The sequence below is a fragment of the Leptosomus discolor genome, chromosome 11, assembly GCF_034619465.1.
Source record: "Leptosomus discolor isolate bLepDis1 chromosome 11, bLepDis1.hap2, whole genome shotgun sequence".
NCBI classification, from domain to species: Eukaryota; Metazoa; Chordata; class Aves; order Leptosomiformes; family Leptosomidae; genus Leptosomus; species Leptosomus discolor.
In genome coordinates, this window is record NC_141401.1 from 1,127,497 (window position 1) to 1,149,914 (window position 22,418).

The window sequence follows — 22,418 nt, forward strand, 5'->3', positions numbered from 1 at the left end:
TCTGTGACTCCTTGTTTAACATAGTGGGAGACAGGCTGGCAGCAGCAGTAAGCTGAAACCAGGTTCTATTCAGAATGGGTTTCATCACTGTAAAAGGAGAATTTTTTTAAAGCAGAGGCATGTGTGTTTTCTAATTTAAAATCGGTTACATTTCTGTCAAAATAGGATCATGCATTCCATCTGCTCTGCAGTTGTAACTGTCTGAAGTCTGATCGTGAGTCTGGTTTTGGCTTCGGTGTGGTGGAATGGGAAAAAATTACTCCTGCGAGTATTTCGGTCCTTCTATGTTATAAGTGGCGATAAGTATGACCTTCATTAGTGTCAGTGGACAGTTAATTGACTAAGATGTTTGTTATTTTAAAGTGAGTGTTTGCATGTCTGCAGAACATAACAACACTGTAGTAAAGTTTCATGCATGCTTGTCTCATTAGTTAACATTAAATCTAAACCGCATTACTCAGGGCACGGGCACGCTGAGAATGTATTAATAGCGATTGCTTTCTACTGCTCAGCTCTCAAGTGCTGGATTATCAGAAAATAGATCTGGGCTGATGAGACTGTCTACGTATTGTTTACAAGATATTTCAGATCTGGGCAATATTTACTTGTGCGTCTGAGTCACTCTGGCAGTCTGTCGCAACGCAGAAACAAAAGCTCTGGGAGAGTTTTCTTGGGGATTGCTGGGGAGGGACAGTCTGAGCAGGCGGCCGGACCCACGAGGGGCTTCACCGGCCGGGCAGCCTCTGGCTGGGGGTAGCCCGTATTTTTTTTTTGAGAGTTATGAAGTCTGAAGATGATCCTGAAGATGGGGAAAATATACTGGGGGATCCAAGCTAAGTGAAGGATGGAGCAAAATGAATTCAGGGCAGCGGAAAGGACACGTTTCTCGAAGCAGCCTGTCTGAGCTCTGGCTGGGAGCTTTGTGAGCTGCAGTGGTTTGCAACTTGATGCGAGATAAACTGATCGCTTCTGGCAGCGAGAAGCTGCGAGTTCTATGATGACTTGTTGGTTTTCTTGTGCAGCTAAAGACACAGTAGGTATCTTGGGTTTCATACCCATGGCAGTAGTTTACAACTGCAAAAATCTTGAACTTTGCAAATGTTTTGTAACAGTTTCCTTTTAATTAATTAATGTGTTATATCTGTCTTTTCTTCACAGGAAGAGTTGTTATTTTCCTTAAATGCGATATGTTTGGGTGACAATATTTGATTTAGCACATCATAGGCAATGGATAAAATTGACTTAAGTGTTGTAATCAAAGGGGGGGAAAAAAATCAAGATGATGGGTTTTTTGTTGTTGTTTAAGTGCTCTTGTTAATCAGACTTATGAAATGGGAGCAAGGAATGGCTGGTAAAGGGTTTTCTATAGGTTTGAGTGAGTTTGTGCTAGCAGGTATAAGCTGCCAGTGTGATGCTCAGTGATCTTAACCCAGTGGCACACAGGCAAGATGTGATCGCTTTCCCCTAAGGATGCGAAATGTCGCACGCAAAAACTTAGAGGGAGCAGAGCCTGATGCTCTGTAGGTACCATTTCTAAGGTACTTAAAAATACAAAACTTGCATAATACGGTGGCTGAGCAGAGGAAGCTTTGCCAGGCTGCAGAGGGATGTGCTCTTTCCCCCGGCCACGCATGCAGCTTTTGCTGCGAACAGTAGTGTCACCAGTGCAAGGACTTTGTTATGCCAGCCAGGCTGGCTTGGCTTTTAAGCTAATGGATGTTTTAATTGATTGACAGATTGGTACTGCACTTCGGCTGGGTGACACTAGCGGCTGTAATATCATTAGTTGTCTATTTTTATTACTTCAGGTCACTTTAGCAAGTATTTGTAGTGAATAAGCTATTGCTGAGGCTTCATGATTACTGTAATCTTGTTTACCGTGAGAATCGGGAATAAAGATCATCATGATTACAGCTCCAGTGTACAAATCGTGCTGCAGGTGCAGGGTGGTGCAGTCGGGTGTTTTGGCTTTGTTCTTTTTGCATCTCCCCTTTCACCCACCAAACCCTGGCCCTGGTGGGACCTTGCTGCAGCTCTGGGCTCTGGCTGAGAACTGGCTCATGGCACTGGCGCTCTCCATTGCCGGTCTTCCAGACTTTATTACGTTAAATCTGGAAAAATTTTGGTCTTTGCTAGTAACAGTCTTAAGGAGGAGGTTGTTCTGTCTTAACAGAACTAGCTGTATTTTTAACATGAAGGTTGTGTGTAGGTTTTGGGTTTATCACTGTTCTTGCTTTCACATGAAACTGGTAAGACTCTGATGTAGTGGGTTTGGTGCTCTAAAGGGGCAGAGGAGTGTGTTGTGTTGAACACACCATGAAGGATATGAGATTGATAGGCTGCTTTCTCACTTTGAGAAACAAAAATGGTTTCTGCTATTCTTTAGCTACTCTATTTTGGAAATTGTTAGGTTTACCAGTTTTAATGCTCTTTATTCAGTGAGGCATAGAACTTCTGACCCATGGTGCTAAGTAACTTGTGCACCTACAGGCTGCGTATGTCTCGCTGTTTTCAGTAAATTCTTTTGCTGTGTACAGTTAGATTTGCATACTTCTTTATAAGCTTTTTTCTTCCATTAAAAGCTTCTTGAATATCAAGTCGTCAGTGTCCAGCTTGGCCGTGACGCTTCTGTCGCAGAACAGAGTTTCCTGAAAAGCGCAAAGCAATTCAGAAAGGGTGGTTTGGCAGCGAAGAGAACAAGCTCTGTGTTTCGGGGTGGGATGCTTGGCCTGTGGCCTGAAATACTAAATTTGAAGTAAAAAGGAAAAAGCAGGGGGTGACAAGTGTCTTGAGACTGAATGCGTGACGGTCTATTTATAACCGACTCGTACTTTCTTTGCGCTCTGCATTGCTTTGGTAATTGCAGGCAATTTAAAGCTGTAAACTTTGGATTTCTTTCTACAGCGCAATAGATGTTCATCTCTTAAATATCACAGCTGAGTTTTTACCCTTTGAACAGTCAGGAAAAGCTGCGCCCTGTTGCGTGCTTGTAATGCATCCCTGTGATGTTAAAACCTGAAAACTGCTTGGGACGCAGTGGAGCTGGCTCAGATCTCTCTTTAAGAATGGCCAAATTCGGTGAGCTGAATTAGTAAGTGCGTTTCCGTGCTGGCGTCACGGGTGCACCTGCGGTGACTTGCAGCATTCCAGCGTTCGCTTTCGTACCGCGCAGGGCTGGGGGTCGGCCCAGCGTCGTCTCCGATCTGCTGCTGCTCCCCGCGCCGAGCTCGAGCCTTTCCTTCCCCGTTGCCTGGCGCGGGCAGCGAGTCGCTTCGAGGGCAGTTCTCTCCTCTCTGGCCGGTTTCTGACCGACGGGCTGGTGGGGCAGCTGCGGGGTGAGCGCGTTCCCCTGGCCGCGGGCACACGGAGCGGAGGGCGGGCGGCTGGGAGGGAGGGATGCTGGTCTGGGCAGCAGCCTGCCGTTACGTGGGGTGGGATGCGGCGTCAGCCTCTGCTCCCCTGCGAGTAGGTGAGAGAAGGTTTTGAGGAGAAGCAAGTTGTGTGAGTTGGTAAGGTGAAAGTCGGGTCTCTGCTCTTGGCTTTTCTGGTGTTCTTTTGTCAGTTTTAGTTGGGCTTTGGATGTGAAAAACCATAGTGTTCAGTAAAGCCGGGAGGCTTAGCTGTTCTTGATAAATGAGCTTGGTTTAGAGAGGGCTAAATTTAGTACGTATTTCATGTTGCTAAACTCATGGAAACTGAAATCTGCTGTTGGCCACGTGTCATGATTGGCCTGTTTAAATGTCTCGCAGAGCTCCCCTGTTGAGTTCTCTGTGGTACCTTTGCTGTGTAAGGCCTGATGGAGGGAGAATTGTAGCAGCTGTGTCTTATCTGCCCACTTTCTTATGGAGCAGTTTTTTAATGAATACTGCAAAGCTTCTACTGCAGATGACTACTTAGATTGAAAGTTTTTAGCAATGCTATTTTGGTCTCTGTTACTTGCAATTCCTCACTTAACTGTTCCTTTGTGTTGCATCTTACTTAGTGAATTTTGAGGCCCAGACAGATATTTAACGTATAGAAATTAAAGACTTGATTGTTTCGTTTGTTACATGTCAAATGATTGACAATAAAGACAAACAAGAAACCTTACAGTTTCCATACAGCTCGTGGAGTTACTTGCCTTGGTGATGTGGGAGAACAGTTGATGTGCCTTCCCTAAAGGGCATGAAACTGAGATGGCTTTTCAGGCACGTGGGTGCCGCAGAGAAAAGGCAGGGACACAAGATTTTAATGTGTCTAGTGGAGAGATTAAAATTCGATAACTAGGCATTGGGAGAAGTGTTCTCTGATAGGAAGTGTGGGTCTCCTTGGACACCCTACCCCTTCCTTCGGTGGAGCTTTTGAGAGTTAGATGAGTACCAGGACGGCAGCGCAGAGCTACGGCTGGTCTCCTGTGGGGTTCCCTGTCTGCAGGAGTTCTGAAGTCCCTAAATTTTAGGCACACTTGATGTTTCTGAGAGATTACAGATTGCTCTGCTATAGTGTCGGTGCACAAGTACACGTACTAGTCCTTCCTTTGTTGTGTGAAGTCCTTAGTTATCACAGCCTTATGTAGCAGTTTTTCTTGTTTGTTAATCCACCACTGTGGGGAGAGCCTTATTTTTTTTGGTCAGGATTGAAGTACCCGTGGTGGCGGAAGAAGTAAAAATACAGTGAGAAGGTGGCTGTCCTGGTGGCCTCATGTGACAGATAAATAGCTGATAGCGACTATCAGATAAGAGGGGACAGAAGGAGACTTCTAAAGACTACCTAGTATGAGAAACTGGCTGAAACTTTTGCTTGAGAATGAGGATAAGGAGCTACTGTGTGCAGCTTTAGTCCTGTTAGAACAAAGCAGAATGAGGAAAACCAAAGTGCCTGCACCAGCCTGTCTCGGAGCACTGCACATTCAGTGTGCATGGCCTGATTGAAACGCCACGGTGACATTGTACATAAATAACTCTGAACATCTCAACAGGTACAACGCTACTTGCAAACCAAGGTATTTTTTGTTGTATCCCCCCAATTGCAGATGATTCAGCCTTTTCTTGAAGTTCCTGTAGTAGATCAGTGTGTCCCATAAACTCACTTGCTCTTCTGATTCTCTTCACAGCTGAACACAGACTGGAACAAATACGATGACAGGTTAATGAAAGCAGCTGAAAGGGGCGACGTGGAAAAGGTTTCATCAATCCTTGCCAAGAAAGGAGTCAGTCCTAGTAAACTGGATGTGGAAGGGAGATCTGCGTAAGTAACTTCCAGTACTCCAGTGGTGGTGTTGGGAAGCTGCTGGAAGTTGCTCAATTCCTAAATCTTGCTGCTGCTGCTCTAAAAACTTTAATACATAAACCTATGTAATACATCATGTTAGATTCTAGCCTCATCTAATCTAGCAGATAGCTAGAATGTGAATTTCTCGTAATCAAACTTCACTTCAAAGGGAAGATCAGTATTTAAATACTTGCTCTTGCCAGATTTGAATATCAAAGCGAAATGGAAAGCATGTTGGTTTTCCACCTGGGTCACTGATTAAGGTAAATAATGCTTGCTTCTCAAGAAAGTTATCTTGTTCCTTACAGTAATATCTGCAAAACTCTCAACTGGATTTGGATGCTGTCCAAGGCTGGATTTGTACTCTACAGCGCTTTCAGCATACAGCTGCTTGCTTTGACTTTCCTGCTTAATATTACCGTTTTCGTGTATAAACCAGTTGTGCGTAAGCCAGGTATTTTTTACTTTTAGATTCCATGTTGTAGCATCGAAGGGAAACCTGGACTGCTTGAACACCATCCTTATTCATGGAGTTGATATCACAGCCACTGATGCTGCAGGTAGGCTTCCTCCGATGGCCAAGTGCACCTTGCGGTTCTCAGCTTGGTCTTTAGTTTGGAGTAGAATGAAGCTGAGCTACAGGATAGATCTTCCTCCTTTCTGTAGCTTTCTGTAGTTGGCCAAAAAAATGGGTTATCTGTGTGACTTGCTGAACTTTGAGGAAACTGGTGGTGCCCTGTCATGTAAGTTCATGAATGCAGCAGAAATGAAGAACTCTGGTTTTGTGCTGCTGTAACTATATATCGCCTGCTCCAAACTCACTGGTGAGATCAGCATTTCTGGCTGAGAATAACAGCGTAAGAACAGTTTTAAGTGAATTTGTGTTCATTTAAATACTAAGTGTGTTTTGCTGAGACTTGTGAAGTATTGTACACAATGAGGATTTGAATTAAATGATACGGTGGGTGTTTGTGCACCCATATAGAGCCCTCAGACTCGGAGCGCGTCTGCGCTACCTTCTTGATTTGCCTGCGTGATACCAGAGTTTGTGTGAAGGTCTTGTGGAAGAGGTATTTAAAAATGGGCGATAATCTTACCTCAGGTTGTTTACCTTGTAATTTAACATGTTTAACAAATATTCTCGTGTTTTCAACTTCATTACAGAAATAACCTCTCCTCCTTTCCTATGACAGACTGTTTTTAAAAAAACGTGGAGTCATTTGCAGTTTTTTGAGATTTATTTTCATTAAAACTTGAGTCCTTGGTTGCCGTTTCTCTAAAATAAGACTGTAACAAACAGTGAAGTGTATGAGAGAGAGAGATGACTTGGTTATAGCTCTGACAGAATTGGTGGGGGCGGAGGGGGATGGGGACTGTTGTATCTAAAATGATGTGAATATTGATCTGAACAGTCTCCTATCCTAAAGCAGTCTGGCAGTCTCAGGGCACGTATGTATCTTGATGTTCCATACATCTAGCACATGATGAGTGGTAATGGAGCGTGTAGAATTATGGAGGAGGAAGGTGACTGATTTTTTTTCTTCAGAGGAAATGAGCTATGCTAATGCTTTAGTGACGTGCAAATTAACTTTGTGTGAATTAGTGTTCTGTGATCAGTAACAGACCTCCTCAGAAACAACGTAGGCATGGTGGGTTTGTGCGTGGTATCTCTAAATGCGTGTTCAAACCAGATCCTGAATTGATGTTGCGCTCTCTTTTTAGGTAGAAACGCATTGCACCTAGCTGCAAAATATGGACATGCTTTATGCTTGCAGAAGCTGTTGCAGGTACTGAAAAATACAACTTGTCTGTTGTTATGGTTTTTATTTCTGAGAGGGCAGAGGGAACAGTGCTCTTAAATACACCGATTCAGAATTGGGATATACCACTCTTGGGTTTTTTAACAATTCTTTTTAAAAGACAGTCGTGGGGAAAAGACCTTTTCATAATAAATAACAGGTGGTGGCTGCAAGAGTGCTAAAATAAAGAAAATGAGTATTTTTTTTGTCTCTAGGCAATCGAATCAAGTTGTAGTTCCTACCTCTTAAAGAAAATGGAGCTGAGTGTCTTCTGAAGACCAGTGCTCCTTTTCTGAACACATTTGCATTTAGGATCAGTAACACTGAAAGTTCTGCTCGAGAGTAACGTTTTCGTCAAAAGATGGGCACTTATATCCATAATCTTTCATTAATGAAACAATATTGGGGGTTGTCATAGATTTGTGTGGGGTTTTTTTCTTCATTTATTCCTGGTTATTTTATGCTCATTTGACTTTTTTAGCATCTGTTTTTGATGCACGTCTCCATGCAGACATAAATGACACGTTTTCTGTGGAGTGCCAGAACCAGTGGTGATACTGGTAGTGAAGGAGCAGTGACAAGTAGTGGAGAATCTCAGCCGTAGTGAACAATCACTTGAAAGCGTTTGTGAAAAGTCTGTGGTGAATTGTGCGTTTTCTTTGCAGTCTTGGTTTTCTTCTGCAACTTCTGAGCCGTGTGCTTGGAGCACTGAAGTCTGTGTACCCACAGCCCTTTCTTGCGTGTCATTACATTTGTGAACTACAGAGTTTTTTTTCTTAAATCACTTTTTATTGCTTTAATTCAAACCTGAAAACATGTTCTGTTTTGTAAGTGCCATCTGAATCTTAACTGATAACCGGGGTTACTTATTTTAACAGTACAACTGTCCAACGGAGAATGTGGATCTTCAAGGAAGAACTGCTCTTCATGATGCAGGTAAAAGGCTTTGCTTTTCTGGTAACTGCAGTATGAAACCGAGATCTAATTAATGGGTTAATTTTCAGATGAGCTAAATTCTTCTCTCAATCTTGCTGACTGTAGTAGGAGAAAATGTTTTGTTATCATGACGTTTTCCTCAATAATAAACTTGTTAACAGTCTTGGCAGAGGTTGTAGGTCTGAAGGTCTCTTCTGATGCCCATGAAGTGTCCAGTGAGTGTCACGAGCAGTGTTTGAGAGCCGTGATGTTAGTAGGATAAGATACCTTTACTCTGGATTGCCTGCATCCTCACTGTGCTCTACAGTGCCCTGAACAGTAGCATTTGATTTCTTCCATCTGCTTTGAGATGGTTGTGTGAGAACTAAGTCACAGAGCCTTGTCGTGCTTTAACTTAGTTGCGTGAATATTTGTGAAACAAATCCACCCAAGGAGGTGTCTGGGATTTCACGAAGGCAGTTTTCAGCAGTATGACTTGCTCTTTCTTTTTCTCTTGAAAGCTATGTCGGACTGTTCCTCTAGCATACAACTGCTGTGTGATCATGGGGCCTCGGTGAATTCAAAAGATGGAGTAAGTTGCCGCGTATAGCGTTCTCCTGCACAGACCCTCCTGGAGTTCTTGTGCTTTCTCTACTTTCTCTCCCTTTCCTTATCTCTTTCCCCCTTCCTCTTTGCAGGATGGGAGGACACCGCTAGTGCTGGCCACGCAGATGTGTCGTCCCACAGTTTGTCAGCTTCTGATAGACAGAGGAGCGGATGTTAACGCCAGGGACAAACAAAACAGGTAACGCGTGCGGAGGCTGTCAGAACGCCTGCTGACACTTAAAGGGGAGAAAGCTGTCCCTCGGCTTTCAGGCCAATAAATAAATACAATACAAATTATAAATATGCTAAATTAGATGGAAAAGAACGTGGGATTTGGTTCAGGAGTGGATGTGCCAATTCAATAACGCAGATAACCGTGGCCTTTTTTGCTTGCTTGCTCTTGCATCTAAAACACACATAGGCTTGTTACTGCCTGCAGAGAAGCTGCGGTTGGTTGGTTGAAGGGCTTGTCTGCCCAAAACTGCATCTTGCATCCTTTGGGATCAATATGCAGACTGGGTCATGACAGAAGTGGTACTCTGTTGAGAAGTACTCGAGTCCCATTGGAGCTCCGAAGGGACCAAAATGCCTTGAAGTGTTTGGTTCTGTGTTCACGGGGGGGTACCTGCTTGCAGTTAATACTCCTGCCAGTCACTTCTTGGAGCATGACTGCCTGGCGGCCCATGGACACGAGACTGCTGTGGGACAAGGCATGGGTACTTGCATTGCGTGTCCTGGAGCTGGCAAGTGTTTGGAAGGCGTTTCCAAGGCTCCCGAGCACTTCCCCCCCCCCCCCAACTTTTTGTCTAAACTTTTTGTCTTGTGTTTGTTTGTGTCTATTGAGATTTGTATCTAAATAGAGAGGAAGCCAAAGTCATACGAGTTTTCAAAACACTGGGTGGCTCTCTCAAAGGCAATAGGCTTATGCTGGGTTTCATGAAAATGCTGCTGTTACAGGGGTTTTGTTTGCTTTTTAACAGATATTTAAACATTGACTAAAGCACTTTTTAAAGCACAGTTTCCTTTCTTGATAGAGGAAAGTTTCCTTGACTCAAGTTTCCATGGTTAGACACAAGGGTACAAAGGATTGTTTCTGTAAGTGATTGCTCCATTAAAGTGTGAGATCCCCCAGCCTCTGAATGCTGTCTTTCTCCCCATCCTCAGGACTGCCTTAATGTTAGGCTGTGAATATGGCTGCAAGGATGCAGTAGAAGTTTTGCTCAGAAACGGTGCGGATGTTAGTTTGACTGATGGCCTGGGTCATGACTGTGCTTACTATGCCAGAATTGGTGACAATATTGACATTTTGGCTTTAATAAAAGCTGCCGTTGAGGATTCCAGCAAAGGTATGAAGAACATGGCTATAACAGTTTGCTCTCACTCTGTTGTTTGACTTGTGTGTCTCTTCCCACTACTGTGTCTTCAGGAACTGGTTTGTTGTTTTTTGGAGGGCAGCTGTAGTCCTTTGAACAAAGAGGTGATAAACTGCCTGCTGGGGGGGGGGGGAAAGAAGGTCTTTGGGTTTAGTTTTGAGTAAAGCCTTCAAGGTCAATGCAGGGTCTGATGCCTCGTGGTACTAACACTGCCAACCCTGGCACTGCAGTATTGGTCGTAGGAGGTATTTAGCCTTGTTTATAGAAGAGCTTTGTACTTGTGGATGTTCCCATATTTGATTAACTGGGGGGGGTGGGGGTGGTGAATCTATTTCTTGCAATGTCTTTCCCAGATCAAAAATAAAGTACCTGACTATGTTGCATGAGTCTGAATGAAATGCACTTTTAACTTCCTATTTTTGTGGTGCTTTTTTAGCGAGGGACACCATGAAGAGAGGGCAGCCTGAACAAAAGGTGAGGCTGCTTGTACTAAGTATCTCCTGAGGCGGTCTATCACTGGTACTGTTGAGAGGGGATGGAGATTGTGCTGTGATGCAAACTAGTTTGGTATTTTTTGAATTCTTAACTTCACATGTAGCTGAGAAGGTTCCGTCCGTAATCAGGTGGTGTGGCTATTTCTGTTTGAGAAATATCTGATGATGTGTGTATGCAGGACTGGAGTTGGGACAAGCATCCCTCTTGCTGTCTGCATGAGGTCATGAGTGACCTCTTACTGAGAAGCAATCTGTCGAAGTGTGACTGTCGGTAGTGTTGCCCCCCAGTGGAAGCTGAAACGGAGGCTGGGAGCAGCCTGCTGTCCCCAGAAATGGATGCCTGCAGAACACAACAGGAGCGTGAATTAATTCTTCCCTGTTGCAATAACAGATTACCAATCTATCACAGAAGTGGAACCGGCTGCATGCGCAGGAGGAGGTGAATGTCAGGCTGTATCAGAAGGAACATAATGCCCAGGTAAGCGAGAAGGATTTCTGTGGCTTGTGTGTTCCCGTACGCGTAATGAACCAGGCGTGCTCAAGACAAGGTGCGCTTGTGAAATAAGCATTAGTGATTCCATTAAGAGAGGTCGCATATTGCTCTTTGCTTGAAACTTAATTGCATGGCTGTGTAATGTGGCAGTCATGCAGATAAGCCCTGAACTTTTTCAGGAAAGAAAATACTTGTTTGAGTAATAAATAGTTGCAAGTCTCTTCATGTCTGACCCCTGCCCATCTCTTGACCTTCTGTCTACTACTTTCGCCTGCAGTGAAATCATAGGGTCACAAAGGAAGATTTATTTCAACATTCTTGAGATGTTTAAGTGTCTTAAAACCAACTTGTATCATAACTGTTCTATGGACTAGTTAATTATTTTTCTCATCTTGTTACTATGTCGTTACAGTTTTCAGAAAGGTAAACCATGGTTTAAGCTAAGGGGAACAAACCAGTGAAAAATTGAGGTCTTTGTCCTGAAACACTCTGTAATAAAAGGATAAAGATCTCCAAATGCAGCCTCTCTGGTTTGAGCTGAAGTAGTTACCACAGTTAAGGCAGTGACTGTTGGGCAAGAGTTAAACATGCTTTGTTGTTTGCATGTGAGCGCTGGACTGATGGATGGCGCGAAGACCCGTCGTTCTCGTGTGCTGGGTTTGTTGTACGTTGCTAGAGTGGTTCTTGTGCCTGCTGGAACACTTACCACGTCTAAAGGTTGCTCTGCTTCGTGCTGCTGCGGCTTTTTCATTGCACCCTTGGCTGCGGTAGCTGGGTTTCAGACACTGTTTTAACATTAGTTATTTTTACTTGTTAACAGACAGCAGCTAAGCAGCCTCTTGAGCGCTGTCAGCATTGAATGTTATCTTACTCTGCTCATACTTCCAAAACCTGTATGTACACTTAAGGAGAATGAGCTATCTAGAGCCGAAAAGCTTGAAGACTGTGGAGCTTCTGTAAACCTTTTAAAATGAAACAGGCCTGGAGTAAGGCCACAAAACTGTTAGGGGACTTGGTAGGCAAGGCTCGGTGCCTTAAATGACTTAAAACTGTTGGTTCAAATTCTTTAGTTTTCCAGAGGTGTGCGTGGTGTGGTGGTGTGGGGTGTTTTAATTTTATTTGTTACTTTTTAAGGAACTGGAGTTAGAAAATCAAGATTTGAAAGATCGAATGAGAGAAGTGCAAGAGGAGCAAAGGATGCTGCTGGATAGAATCAGTGGGCTGCAACTACAGTTGAACGAGGTGAACGTGGTATTGGAATAACCTGTAGTAGCTACCTGACACCGAGGGTGAAGGCTGGTAGAAGTAGAGAGCAAAGCCTGTGTAATTGGGATGGGTCTTCACTGCTTTCCTGTGACTTATTTCTGTACGTGTGCCTGCCCTTTCCTTCTGCTGCAAAGGCCTTTGGTCCTGTGGTAGTATTCAAACTGTGAGGGGACCATTCGCTGGCACTCCTGCGTTTGAGCGGTAACGCCCATGGCTGTGCTTCAGTGTGAACCACGAGGTGTTCTGGCGTGTTCTAACTTGGAGAGTAAACTTCATCGGCACCCTTCGGTGTGGGTGTCGTGGGGCAGTACTCCAGCGTAGCCACTGCCTGTTTTCCAGCTGTCACTGTAAGTGGAAACACGGGAAACCAATTGGCAAAAATGGGAACAAAAGTTTTCAACAGGGAATTTCTCAGCCAAATTTGAAAGTTTGTTTAAAAAAAAAAAATTCCCTTATTTTAGAGGTCTAAATATGATCTTGAAGAAAATAAACCCCCTTGTGGAGGCTCATATTTGTTCCTTCACTGCATTTTTGTAGAGGTACACTTAAAAGTGTATGCAGTTCCCCTAAATGTAGCACGGGGTAGAATACTTCTCGCTGAATCGTTGCCTTGTCTGAACTTCTCTCAAGCATTGCCTTTATAAAACAAACCCACCCCACAAACTCCTTAATACTCACTTTCCAAAACTGGCAAACTTCTACGGAAAAACTGTACTCTTTTGCCTCAGTAGCGTGTGATCTGGATAATTGCAGAGACTTTGCTCTGTCAAATGTCCTTCATTTCTCTCTTTCTCTTGTCAGAGGTTAGATGGTGAATGAAAGGGAAACAGGAGCATGTAGCATTAGAAACTGGGGTAGACTTGTTAACTAATCAACTGTGTATAAGCCCCTTAAACATTATTGAAAAAATGATTTGTGGGGGAATTTTTTTGTTATTTTTGCAGGAGCAAATGTTTGCAGATGATCTTGAGAATGAGGTACGATATATCACCTTAAAGGGGAATAGAACTATGAAACAGGGGAAGTGACTATCGCATTTGAGTAATGGTGTTTAAAACTATAGAGGAAAAAAGCTTCTCTGTAAATGCTAAATGAACTATCTACTGGTAGGTTCTGTTTATACAGCTGCACGGCAGTTCTGTCGCTGCAAGTATGTGTAGTCCCTGTGACACCTTCAAAGCGGACTCAGTACGATCAGTATCTCCTCGGTGACTTTCAGGAGTGCAAGGCGAATAAATGTGACTACATTAAACAAGAGCAGCTTGCGTTGGTGCGTTGAGGAGTGGTGTTGTCGAAGAACTTCAGAATCAAAAATGTAGGGATTCTTTCAGTGCTGATCTTTTTAAAAAGTTCAGGGTGAACTTCAGCCAAGTTGTCTGATATCTTAGAAGTCTGGCTATGCTTGTGGTTTTGGCTATCTGGCACTCTTTCTCTTTCAGAAAGACGAGCTGAAGAAAATCCTAACTACCAAGGAAAAACAGCAGGAAGAAAGCTTGAGAACTATCGAAACTCTCAAAGCTAAACTCAAATATTATGAAGTATGTTAATTGATTTGAACTGTAATACAGCAATTGATAGTTACAGTGGTAAATACTTAAGCAGTTTTAAATTGTTGAAGGTTTTAAGTGGTTATCTGATTGTAAGGGCTTTCCCCGCCCTTTAGTTGCTAGCTTAACATATAATAATTTGAAATGAATTTTCAGCTTTATTTTTGTGTTTCTTGCTTTTGGCTTTTAGGTTGACTTTGTGGGATCTGGAAGTAACTTTGGTAATAGTAAGTATATTTAATCCTTAAAACTTGCCATGTGTGATGAGCGTTAGGATACATAGGCAAAGGGTGGGTTTTCGTCATCTCTTCCTTTTTTGGTCTTAACTATGGCCAAGCATGATGCGTGTGTCCACACTTCAGACCTCAGAATGCCGGCAGCTGGGCGCAGCCGTGTCGGCAGTGAGTGCCAGGGCACTATTGATCAGGCTCGCCTACGGGTGACTGGTCTCATGAAATGTGCATTGTCACTCTGCTGCGTCTTCTAACAACGTGAAAAACAAGCTGAGCAAGGTCTGTGCTCCAGATGGAGTCTCCCCCTTTCCATTCTTCGTCTTTTAAACAACACTAGTGTCTGGCTCGTGACAAGAGAACTGTGGTCGTCCTGAAAGCTTGAGTGTAGACCTGAAAGTGGCTTTAGACCCAGGACCTCAGCTTCCCCTTCTGCTAGGAATTACTCCATTTCCAGAAACTGAAGCCCTTTGCATCCAGCTTGGTCGCAGGCCTGTCTTGCACTTGTGTAACTTAAAATGTTACTTAATCTGTCTCGAGCCGTCGTGAGAGCAGTTTGCTGCCTGTCGGGAAGGATCGCTTTCTTGGAGTGCAAGGGGATGCTTTTCCCCGGTGCGTTTGTGTGCAGACCTGCAGCTAGCTCACGGAGCCTCTCGTGACTGTTTTGCCAAACAGTTCATCTAGTGGGGATATTTTTTACTTAAGAGGAGTTTGTCCAGACTTCCAATGTGACTTAATAAAGGGGGAGTTGCTTTAATGCTGAGTACGTAAAGACCAGCCTGCTGCCTAGTGCAGTCCCACTGGACACGATAAAATTAGGAAGGAAAATCGTGGTTCTTGTGATTATGTGTTACTGTTTTTAAACAGAGACTAAATGCTCTTTGCTTTGCAAATCTAGGAAAAGAAGAGTTATTACTTAAACAAGGCCAAGTGTTTGCCGTGGAATCACAGGTAATAAATATTTTGCCACTCGAGAGAATTCGAAGATAGTTATGCTTGGGAAGGCTAAATATGCTTATGTATGTGTTAAACATTGCTTCCGAATGCAAGTTTTCAATAATACTTGCTTGGCTATGTTTAACTGCTGGTGCCCTCTACAGTTACATCTATGACATAGCTTTAACTGCTGTGAAATCGCTGCGTGCTGGAGTCTGTGGTGAGGGTTCTTAAAACTGGATCAACAGTCACAGTGTAAACTGCAATTCGTTCTTCATGCCCATAACTTTTTTCTACTTTAAATTCAGCTAAAAGTCGGAAGACTTTCTTTTCCTACTGGCTACACGATAACTTGCTGCCACTTTGGTTGCTGGTAGCTAGCTGCCTTTTAAAGCAACAGTTCACTTGCACACAAGGTCCCTCAGACCCTTACAGAGTCACATACCATAGGGGTTGGTCCTAACTGGCAAGCTGTTCTTACACTTGAGTATTTTGGCTGTATTGCTTCCAGAAGCAAGAGTGGTGGCTAGAAATAAATCTGGACATCCTCTGCTTCCTTGCCAGATTTCACTGATATATGTATTTTTTTTTGTTCTGTTAGTAACACAGAAAAATCCTTCTGCCGTGTTTTGCATAGGTTAGCCTGATGGTCTTGGGATTTTTGTTATTCTTAGTTGGAGTTTAAAATGAGTTGATGTGAGATTCTCTTTTAAAAAAAAAAAAAAAGGGAGGGGAGGGGACTATGGGCAGACACAAAAAGCCCAAAACCCCAAACTACATCCCAAGAGGAATTTAAGTGGTTTTAAGGTGGTCACGTCTGGGAGCTGCATACTGCTTTCTGGTCCTTGGAACCTGGCTGAGATGATAGGAGCAAGCCTGTCCTATGGCTGGTAGTAAAGCAAAGGTTGGTAGTGAAGACCACGTGGCAGGAGTGCAAAGTGGGGTGTGGTTTTTTTTTTAATTTAAATATCCTTTACTGGACAGTAAATTAAATGACTGTTGCTCAGTCTTTCCAGAGAGAAGGTTCTGTTAACCATGACATAGTCTGTTCTGATTCCTTTTAGAATTATTTTCACATGCTTGAGGGACGTGGGAAGTCTCTTGAATTTCTTCCAGCAGATGAGTGATCATTAAATATGAATAACAAAGGAAATAGAATGAATATAATATACCTGTGCTTTACTGTCGGTAGGGTCTGATGCTTGGGAAGCAGTGATGTAGAGCTATATTAAAGATTTTTGCTGTTAAATGCCGAAATGCACGTGTTCTGTAATATGGGTAAGAATAGATTGATGTGTTTCTGAGGAAAAAAACCAACAAACCTGACAAACCTATGTTGATAAGAGCATAACATTTAAGACAGTTATGTAGGTGACAATTCATCTATACATATGACTTGTCAAACGGGGAAGCATGTATCCATTTCTGTGCCAATTTATCTTTAGTCTAGGTCCATGCTGAGACCCCTGGAGCTCTCCCTGCCTAACCAATCATCCAGTTCAGAGAAGGAAACTTTAAAGAAAGAACTTGACAACGTGAGGACCTGCTATGGTGCAGCAAAAGAAGAAATTAGCAAATTGCAGAGAGAACTGTCTCACAAGGTATCTGAATGTAAAGCTTTGGCATCAGAGTGTGAGAGAACCAAGGCGGAATCTGATGGACAGATAAAACAACTGGAAGATGCTTTAAAAGATGTGCAGAAAAGAATGTTTGACTCTGAAGGCAAAGTTAAGCAAATGCAGACCCACTTTCTTGCTCTGAAAGATCACCTGACTAATGAAGCTGCTTCGGGAAACAGTAAGCTAACAGAGGAGCTGAAGGATCAGTTGAAAGAAATGAAAACGAAGTATGAAGGAGCCTCTGCTGAAGTGGGAAAACTAAGGAACCAGATTAAGCAGAATGAATTGCTGGTGGCAGAATTTAAGCGAGATGAAGGAAGGCTAGTGGAAGAAAACAAAAGGTTGCAGAAGGAACTTGTCAAGTTGGAGATGGAGCGAGATAAAAGGGGAAGAAATGTTGTGGAGTTAGAAGGGCAGCTCAAAGAAACAGCAGCAAAGTTAGCCCACTCGGTAACTTCAGAGAAATTTGAAAACATGAGGAGTTCATTATCAAACGAAGTGAATGAGAAGGCAAGGAGGTTGGCAGAGATGGAAGGAGAGCATGAAAAGCTGCAGGCAGAGATTTTGCTTTTAAAGAGGGAATCTGAGAGTCAGAAAGCTAAACTTGCTCGGCATGTAAAGCCAGAAGACCATGAACAAATGAGGAGTGGGTTTGAGCAAAAAAATGAGGAACTTGGGAAGACAATTTCTGAATTATCACAGAAGAATCAGACTCTGCAGAAGGACCTTGAAAGATTGCAGATCGATAACAAGGTGCTTAAGCAGCAAATCCAGATGCTAAAGACAGAAATTAAAAGCCAGAATGTGCCTTTAAAAATTCATGAAGAATTGAAGAAAACGAATGATCTGACTGTTGGTGACCTGACCAAAAAGCTTTTTGAAATCACCAAGAAGTACAATGAAAGCAAAGCAGAAGCTGAAAAGTTGCTGGCAGAGAGGAACAACTTAAGTGAGAATATTGGCCACTTCCAAGCTGTGTACCTGTCTCCAGAGCAGCACAAAAAAGAAGTGGAAGCTTTAAAATCTAATGGCATTGAACTTGAAAAGCAGCTTGCTGAGCTTCAGAAAAAATATGGTGATGAACAAGAGAAAGTGCGCAAAATAGTCTCTGAAAACACAGTCATAAAACAGACTCTCAGGGATCAGTATGTGTTGGCTACAACACATGAAGAGATTAAAACAGTCTTGAATAACACACTAGAGAAGACTAACAGGGAACTGTCAGATCTGAAGGAAAAAACTGAAGAGATAAAGCAAGAATTCATGAGGGTAAGTGAAGAAAATGGAACTCTGAAAAATAAGGTGAAACTCTTACAGAATCAATTACAAACTGAGTATATAAGTCTAAAAGATCATGAAACAACAGTGACTACTTTAAATAAAAGCGTCCAAGAACTTCAGGAGAACAATGTGGCAATTACGGCTGAATATAAGAGGGGTCAAGAAGAAATTTTACAGTTGCATGCAGAAATTGAAGCCCAAAAGAAGGAACTCGACACAATTCAAGAATGCATTAAGTCAAAATATGCCCCGGTTGCCTCCTTTGAAGACAGAGAACAAAGCTTTGAAGCCACAGTGAAAGAATTAAAAGCACAGTTGCAGGAACAGGCGCAGAAGTGTAGAGAAAGCGAGGAGGAAAACAAGAGGTGCAAACAGGAGAATGAAAAGCTCAAAAATGGCATTTTGTCCCTCCAGAATGACTTGCAGCAGAACTATATCCCTGCTGAGAAATCCCGTGAAATGGAAAAAATGTTTGCAAGCAAAATGGAGGAGATGAATAAGCAACTGAGAGAATTGCTGCAGAAATACACAGGTGAAAAAGAGGAGAAAGACGAGCTGCAAGCGAGCACCAAGCAGCCGGTTACTATGCAGGCTCAGCTTCTTTCAGCAGAACAAATCGAAGCCTTGAAGAAGGCTCTTGGCCGCACTGTAGAGGATCTGAAGGAAGCCCTCAGAAGTAAGGAGGAACGTTATGAGAAAGAAACACTAAAAATAGGAGAACTGCAGCGGGAATTGTCAGGTCTAAAGAAGTCTTCGATACCTTTGGTAGAGCATACGCAAACGAAGGAAGTGCTAGAACAAGAAATTGTAGCGATCAAAAACAGCTTGAAAGAAAAGGAAGAGGAAAACAGAGTTAAAAATGAGGAAATCTTGAAGCTGCAGACTGAGATTCAGGTTACTCGGCAAGCTTTAACAGACCTGGAGAGCAAAGAAGTGATTGACATGTCAGAATACAAATCCATGAAGAGTACTCTGGAGGCCCAGATTAGTAGCATGGCTGAGAACTTGTCCGATATGAATAAAAAGTATGAGGAAGCATGTGAGGAGGCGATGCAAGCTAAAAAGAGCGAGCTTTCCTTAAAGGATGAAAAGGAGTTGCTGCAGTTACGGAGCTGCAGCATTGAGCAAGAAATTAAAGACCAGAAAGAAAGGTGTGACAAGTCATTGACAACAATTATTGACCTGCAGAAGAGAATACAGGAATCTGCGAAGCAGGTGGAAGCCAAGGATAACAAGGTAGGGTGTCAGGTACTTCCTTACTGCTAAATGTAAAGTATCAGGAGCTTTAACTAGACTTCAAATACAACTGTTCGAGCTTGAGTTTGTGTGCTGAGCGTTAGGTACCCAGGAGTGGCCCAAATCTGCTGAGCTGGAGTCCTGGTTTTGTTAGTGTTATACTGAGCGTTTTCTAATTCCTTGTATGTTCCTCACATGTTGTAGTTAAACTCTGTTGAAACTTCCAGGCTGGGTTTTAGACTTTTGGGCTATGTGCTCATTCTTCTATTGGAGCTGTAGTCGTTTAGCGTCTCTGGCTTCTGATGGTTCACGGTTCTTTTAGAAATTGGACCTGGAATATCTTGGCCCTGACCTCCAGGGTCCATGCCTTACAGATTTCAGTGCTAGGAAGCAGAATGTGAACCAGTGATAGCCTGTCGTGTCCTCTGTGAAGTCTCATAGCCGGTGTCATGGCGAGCTGGGACAAAGACCTTTCAATGCTTGCTGATTTTCATCAGTCTTTAAAGAATGTTAAAGAATATTAGTTTTGGTGAGTGAGACATCCTTAAATGAGGCTTTTGTGTGCTTTTTTTTTTTAAAGATAACAGAGCTTCTTAATGATGTAGAGCGGTTAAAACAAGCTCTTAATGGCTTGTCTCAGCTTACATACACCACTGGGATCCCCTCAAAGAGGCAGAACCAGCAGGTTGAAATGCTCCAGAACCAAGTGAAAACACTGCAACAGCAGCTGGCTGTAAGTAATCGTGCAAGGTATTGTCTGAAAGGCAGTAGCACTGCTGCCAGTTTCTTGGGTAAACAAGGAAATACGTATGTGGTCACTGGGGCTGACTGTAGGCTTAGACTTCTAAAGCAGAGTGTTACTCAAAGTAGAGTATTCATGATTTTTGTTTTTTTTTTTCCCTGACTGCTTGCTTCTCTGTAAATTTTTCTGCTTCCTTTTGCACACTGGAGTTGAAACATTTGGGAACTTTTCCAGATAAAAAGGGCACGATTTAGACAGAGCGTGTGCTTATGAGAGAACCCTGCTGTAGTTCGTGCCAAGGTTGTTTCTGTGCGCGAGTTCCACGTTAGTATTGTCTTGCAAAACCCACCGGCTGTGTGTTTTGTCGCTTTGAAAGAAAATGAGGTGATCCTTCCCTAATGGATCGGGCTCTGTGTTCCCTTGTCTGCGCACGGTGTGAAGTGTGTTATTTACCGTTGCTGACGGTGAAGGGGAGCACTTCATGGTGAGTGCTGTGGTTTTGGGCACAAAGAGGTTTGTGGCCCCTGTGACTTCAGTAAAGCTCATAACTACTTTTGCTTGCCTACATAGCTTTAATGACTTGTAAATCTGTACAGAAGCAGGATGCATCTCTAATAGTATTTGCAAGGTTGATCCTTATAGGGCAGAGTGTTCTTAAATTGGATGGTCCTGTAAGAGCTAAATGCTCTTGACGAAACAAGTTTTTAATCTTGGCACCTGCGCTGACACACTCAGATCAGCCTGTCTCTGACCGCTTTTCAGCAAAATTGCTTTGCTACAAGCAAGCAATAAAAAAAGTGAAGTGACTTTTTTCTTGATGAATAGAGGGGATGTAGCTAACTCCAGCCCTGAAATTTTGCTGGCCTAGAAGCGCACAGAAACAAGCCCACAACGTTGGAAACAGGCAAGGGTAGATGTTAAGAATTCAATGACTTCACCTTCTCTTCCTGTCTTCTTTCTGTAGGATGCTAAAAGGCAGCACCAAGAGGTAGTCTCAGTTTATCGGACACATCTTCTTAGTGCTGTACAGGTATGATAGTCCCAAGTTCCGACTGTTTTACTCTGTCATCTTTATGTAGAGATTCTTGAGACACGTTGCTAACTACCGTACTGGAAGACCTCGATTAAACATAAAACTTGGCATCCAGTGCCTGTTTTCATGTTCAGAGTTTTTAATTTAGGGCGGGCTAATCCAGCGAAACAGCAAACACACCGCAGCCGTAGTCTTAGTGTGCTGCCGTGCTGTTATCGTTTGTCTATATCTAACCTGCTTTGAAGAGCGATGGTGTCTGGTGAGGTGAGATGTTAATTCTGCATCATCCCAGGCAATGCTGGAGAGAAGTCGAGTAGAAGTTGGAAACTTAATGCAGACTTACCCAGTGGCTCTCGCTGAACAAAGAGCTGATCAACTAATTTGAGTCTTATGACTTCAGATACTTAAGCATCGCTACAGCAGCAGGTTGTGATGTCCAGAGGATAGAAACAGTCATTTTTTCCCACATCATATTTCCATAAAGGAAGCTGCTGTGTCAGAGGCAGACCCTTCTTTCTCACATGAGGGGAGAAAAAAATAACAAGATTCTGAAAGTATTTCAGCTTTTCCCAGAGAGTCAGGAAAATACAGCAGCGAGTTAAGACTTTTGGGTAACTTTGCAGAATCTCCTAATGTTAGCAATGGATAGTTGACCCTTTCTGGGATTTTACATTTTTCTTTTAACTGAGTGTTTGCTTGCTTTAGGGTCACATGGATGAAGACGTCCAAGCTGCTTTACTACAGATCATTCGAATGAGACAGGGACTCGTGTGCTGACATGCTTAGTGCCATTGCTCTAGAAGGCTGCTGCATCTTGGAGTGCTGTGATTACGGTAGTGATAACCTTCATGACACTATAGAAGTTGTGATCTGACTGCAATTAGAACCTCCAAATACGGAACAACTTACAAAGCTGAAATATTTTCTTCTTGTGAAACAGGGCTACTAATTTTCAGATACGATACTTCTTTCATTAGATTGATAAAAGATGTAGAATGTCTTTTAAAATTGGTAACCAAGCTGACTGTCAAAATGATGACATAGTAGTTTAATTATTTTAATGTCTGATTGACCACTTACTAAAGCAAGGCCTATACTCAGAAACTCCAGTTTATCCTGTGACTCAACTCTCATGGTATGGTTAGAAATAAACTATGTTCAAATGATCTTGGCTAAGTATTGTAGCTGTATATCTCGTTTAGTGATTAAGAGAAAGTGGCCATTTTGTCACGCAAGACCTGCTGCAGCGTGCTTAGTGTGTCTTAGTAAGTCAGCTGCGAAGGTAGATGAAAGGTTTTTAGGTGTATATTGTAACTTGGCTGGCCAAGTTACAGACTTTATTTAAATATAAGCTTAAGATGTAGTGCCTTTGCCTTTTGCAAGACTGAAACATCAGGTTTTCCATCAAAACACTAACTTTTATGTTTGCCTCCCCTTCCCCCTCCCCCAGGATTTTTCATGAATGCTTTGTAATATTGATTGCTGTAGGCTAAAATAGTGGGACTGGAGTGTCACAGTTCTTTGTGGAGCAGCATTTTGAACCTCATTCTTCATTAAGCCTAATATGGGTGTAGACTGAGCAGCTCATTAAGCTGTAC

The 22,418-nt window shown here is 42.9% G+C and overlaps 1 protein-coding gene across 1 annotated transcript; it reads left to right on the plus strand.

Annotated features, from left to right (window-relative positions):
- Positions 1-994: 994 nt before the first annotated feature.
- Positions 995-21,629, plus strand: UACA (uveal autoantigen with coiled-coil domains and ankyrin repeats). The gene is made up of 19 exons (XM_086471516.1): positions 995-1,033; positions 5,093-5,226; positions 5,722-5,810; positions 6,973-7,037; positions 7,928-7,985; positions 8,486-8,556; positions 8,663-8,769; positions 9,735-9,916; positions 10,380-10,417; positions 10,829-10,915; positions 12,065-12,172; positions 13,141-13,173; positions 13,636-13,734; positions 13,934-13,970; positions 14,872-14,924; positions 16,355-19,045; positions 19,626-19,778; positions 20,752-20,817; positions 21,526-21,629. The coding sequence occupies exons 1-19, from the start codon at positions 995-997 to the stop codon at positions 21,595-21,597; spliced, it is 4,182 nt and encodes a 1,393-aa protein (XP_086327642.1). The 3' UTR covers positions 21,598-21,629.
- Positions 21,630-22,418: the final 789 nt, after the last annotated feature.

Excerpts from the sequence above, each read along its gene's own strand:
- UACA (XM_086471516.1), top strand. The coding sequence starts at position 995 with ATGATGACTTGTTGGTTTTCTTGTGCAGCTAAAGACACA. Across the intron at positions 5,811-6,972 it reads CACAGCCACTGATGCTGCAG|GTAGAAACGCATTGCACCTA; the intron begins GTAGGCTTCCTC and ends CTCTCTTTTTAG. Across the intron at positions 13,735-13,933 it reads CTAAACTCAAATATTATGAA|GTTGACTTTGTGGGATCTGG; the intron begins GTATGTTAATTG and ends TTTGGCTTTTAG.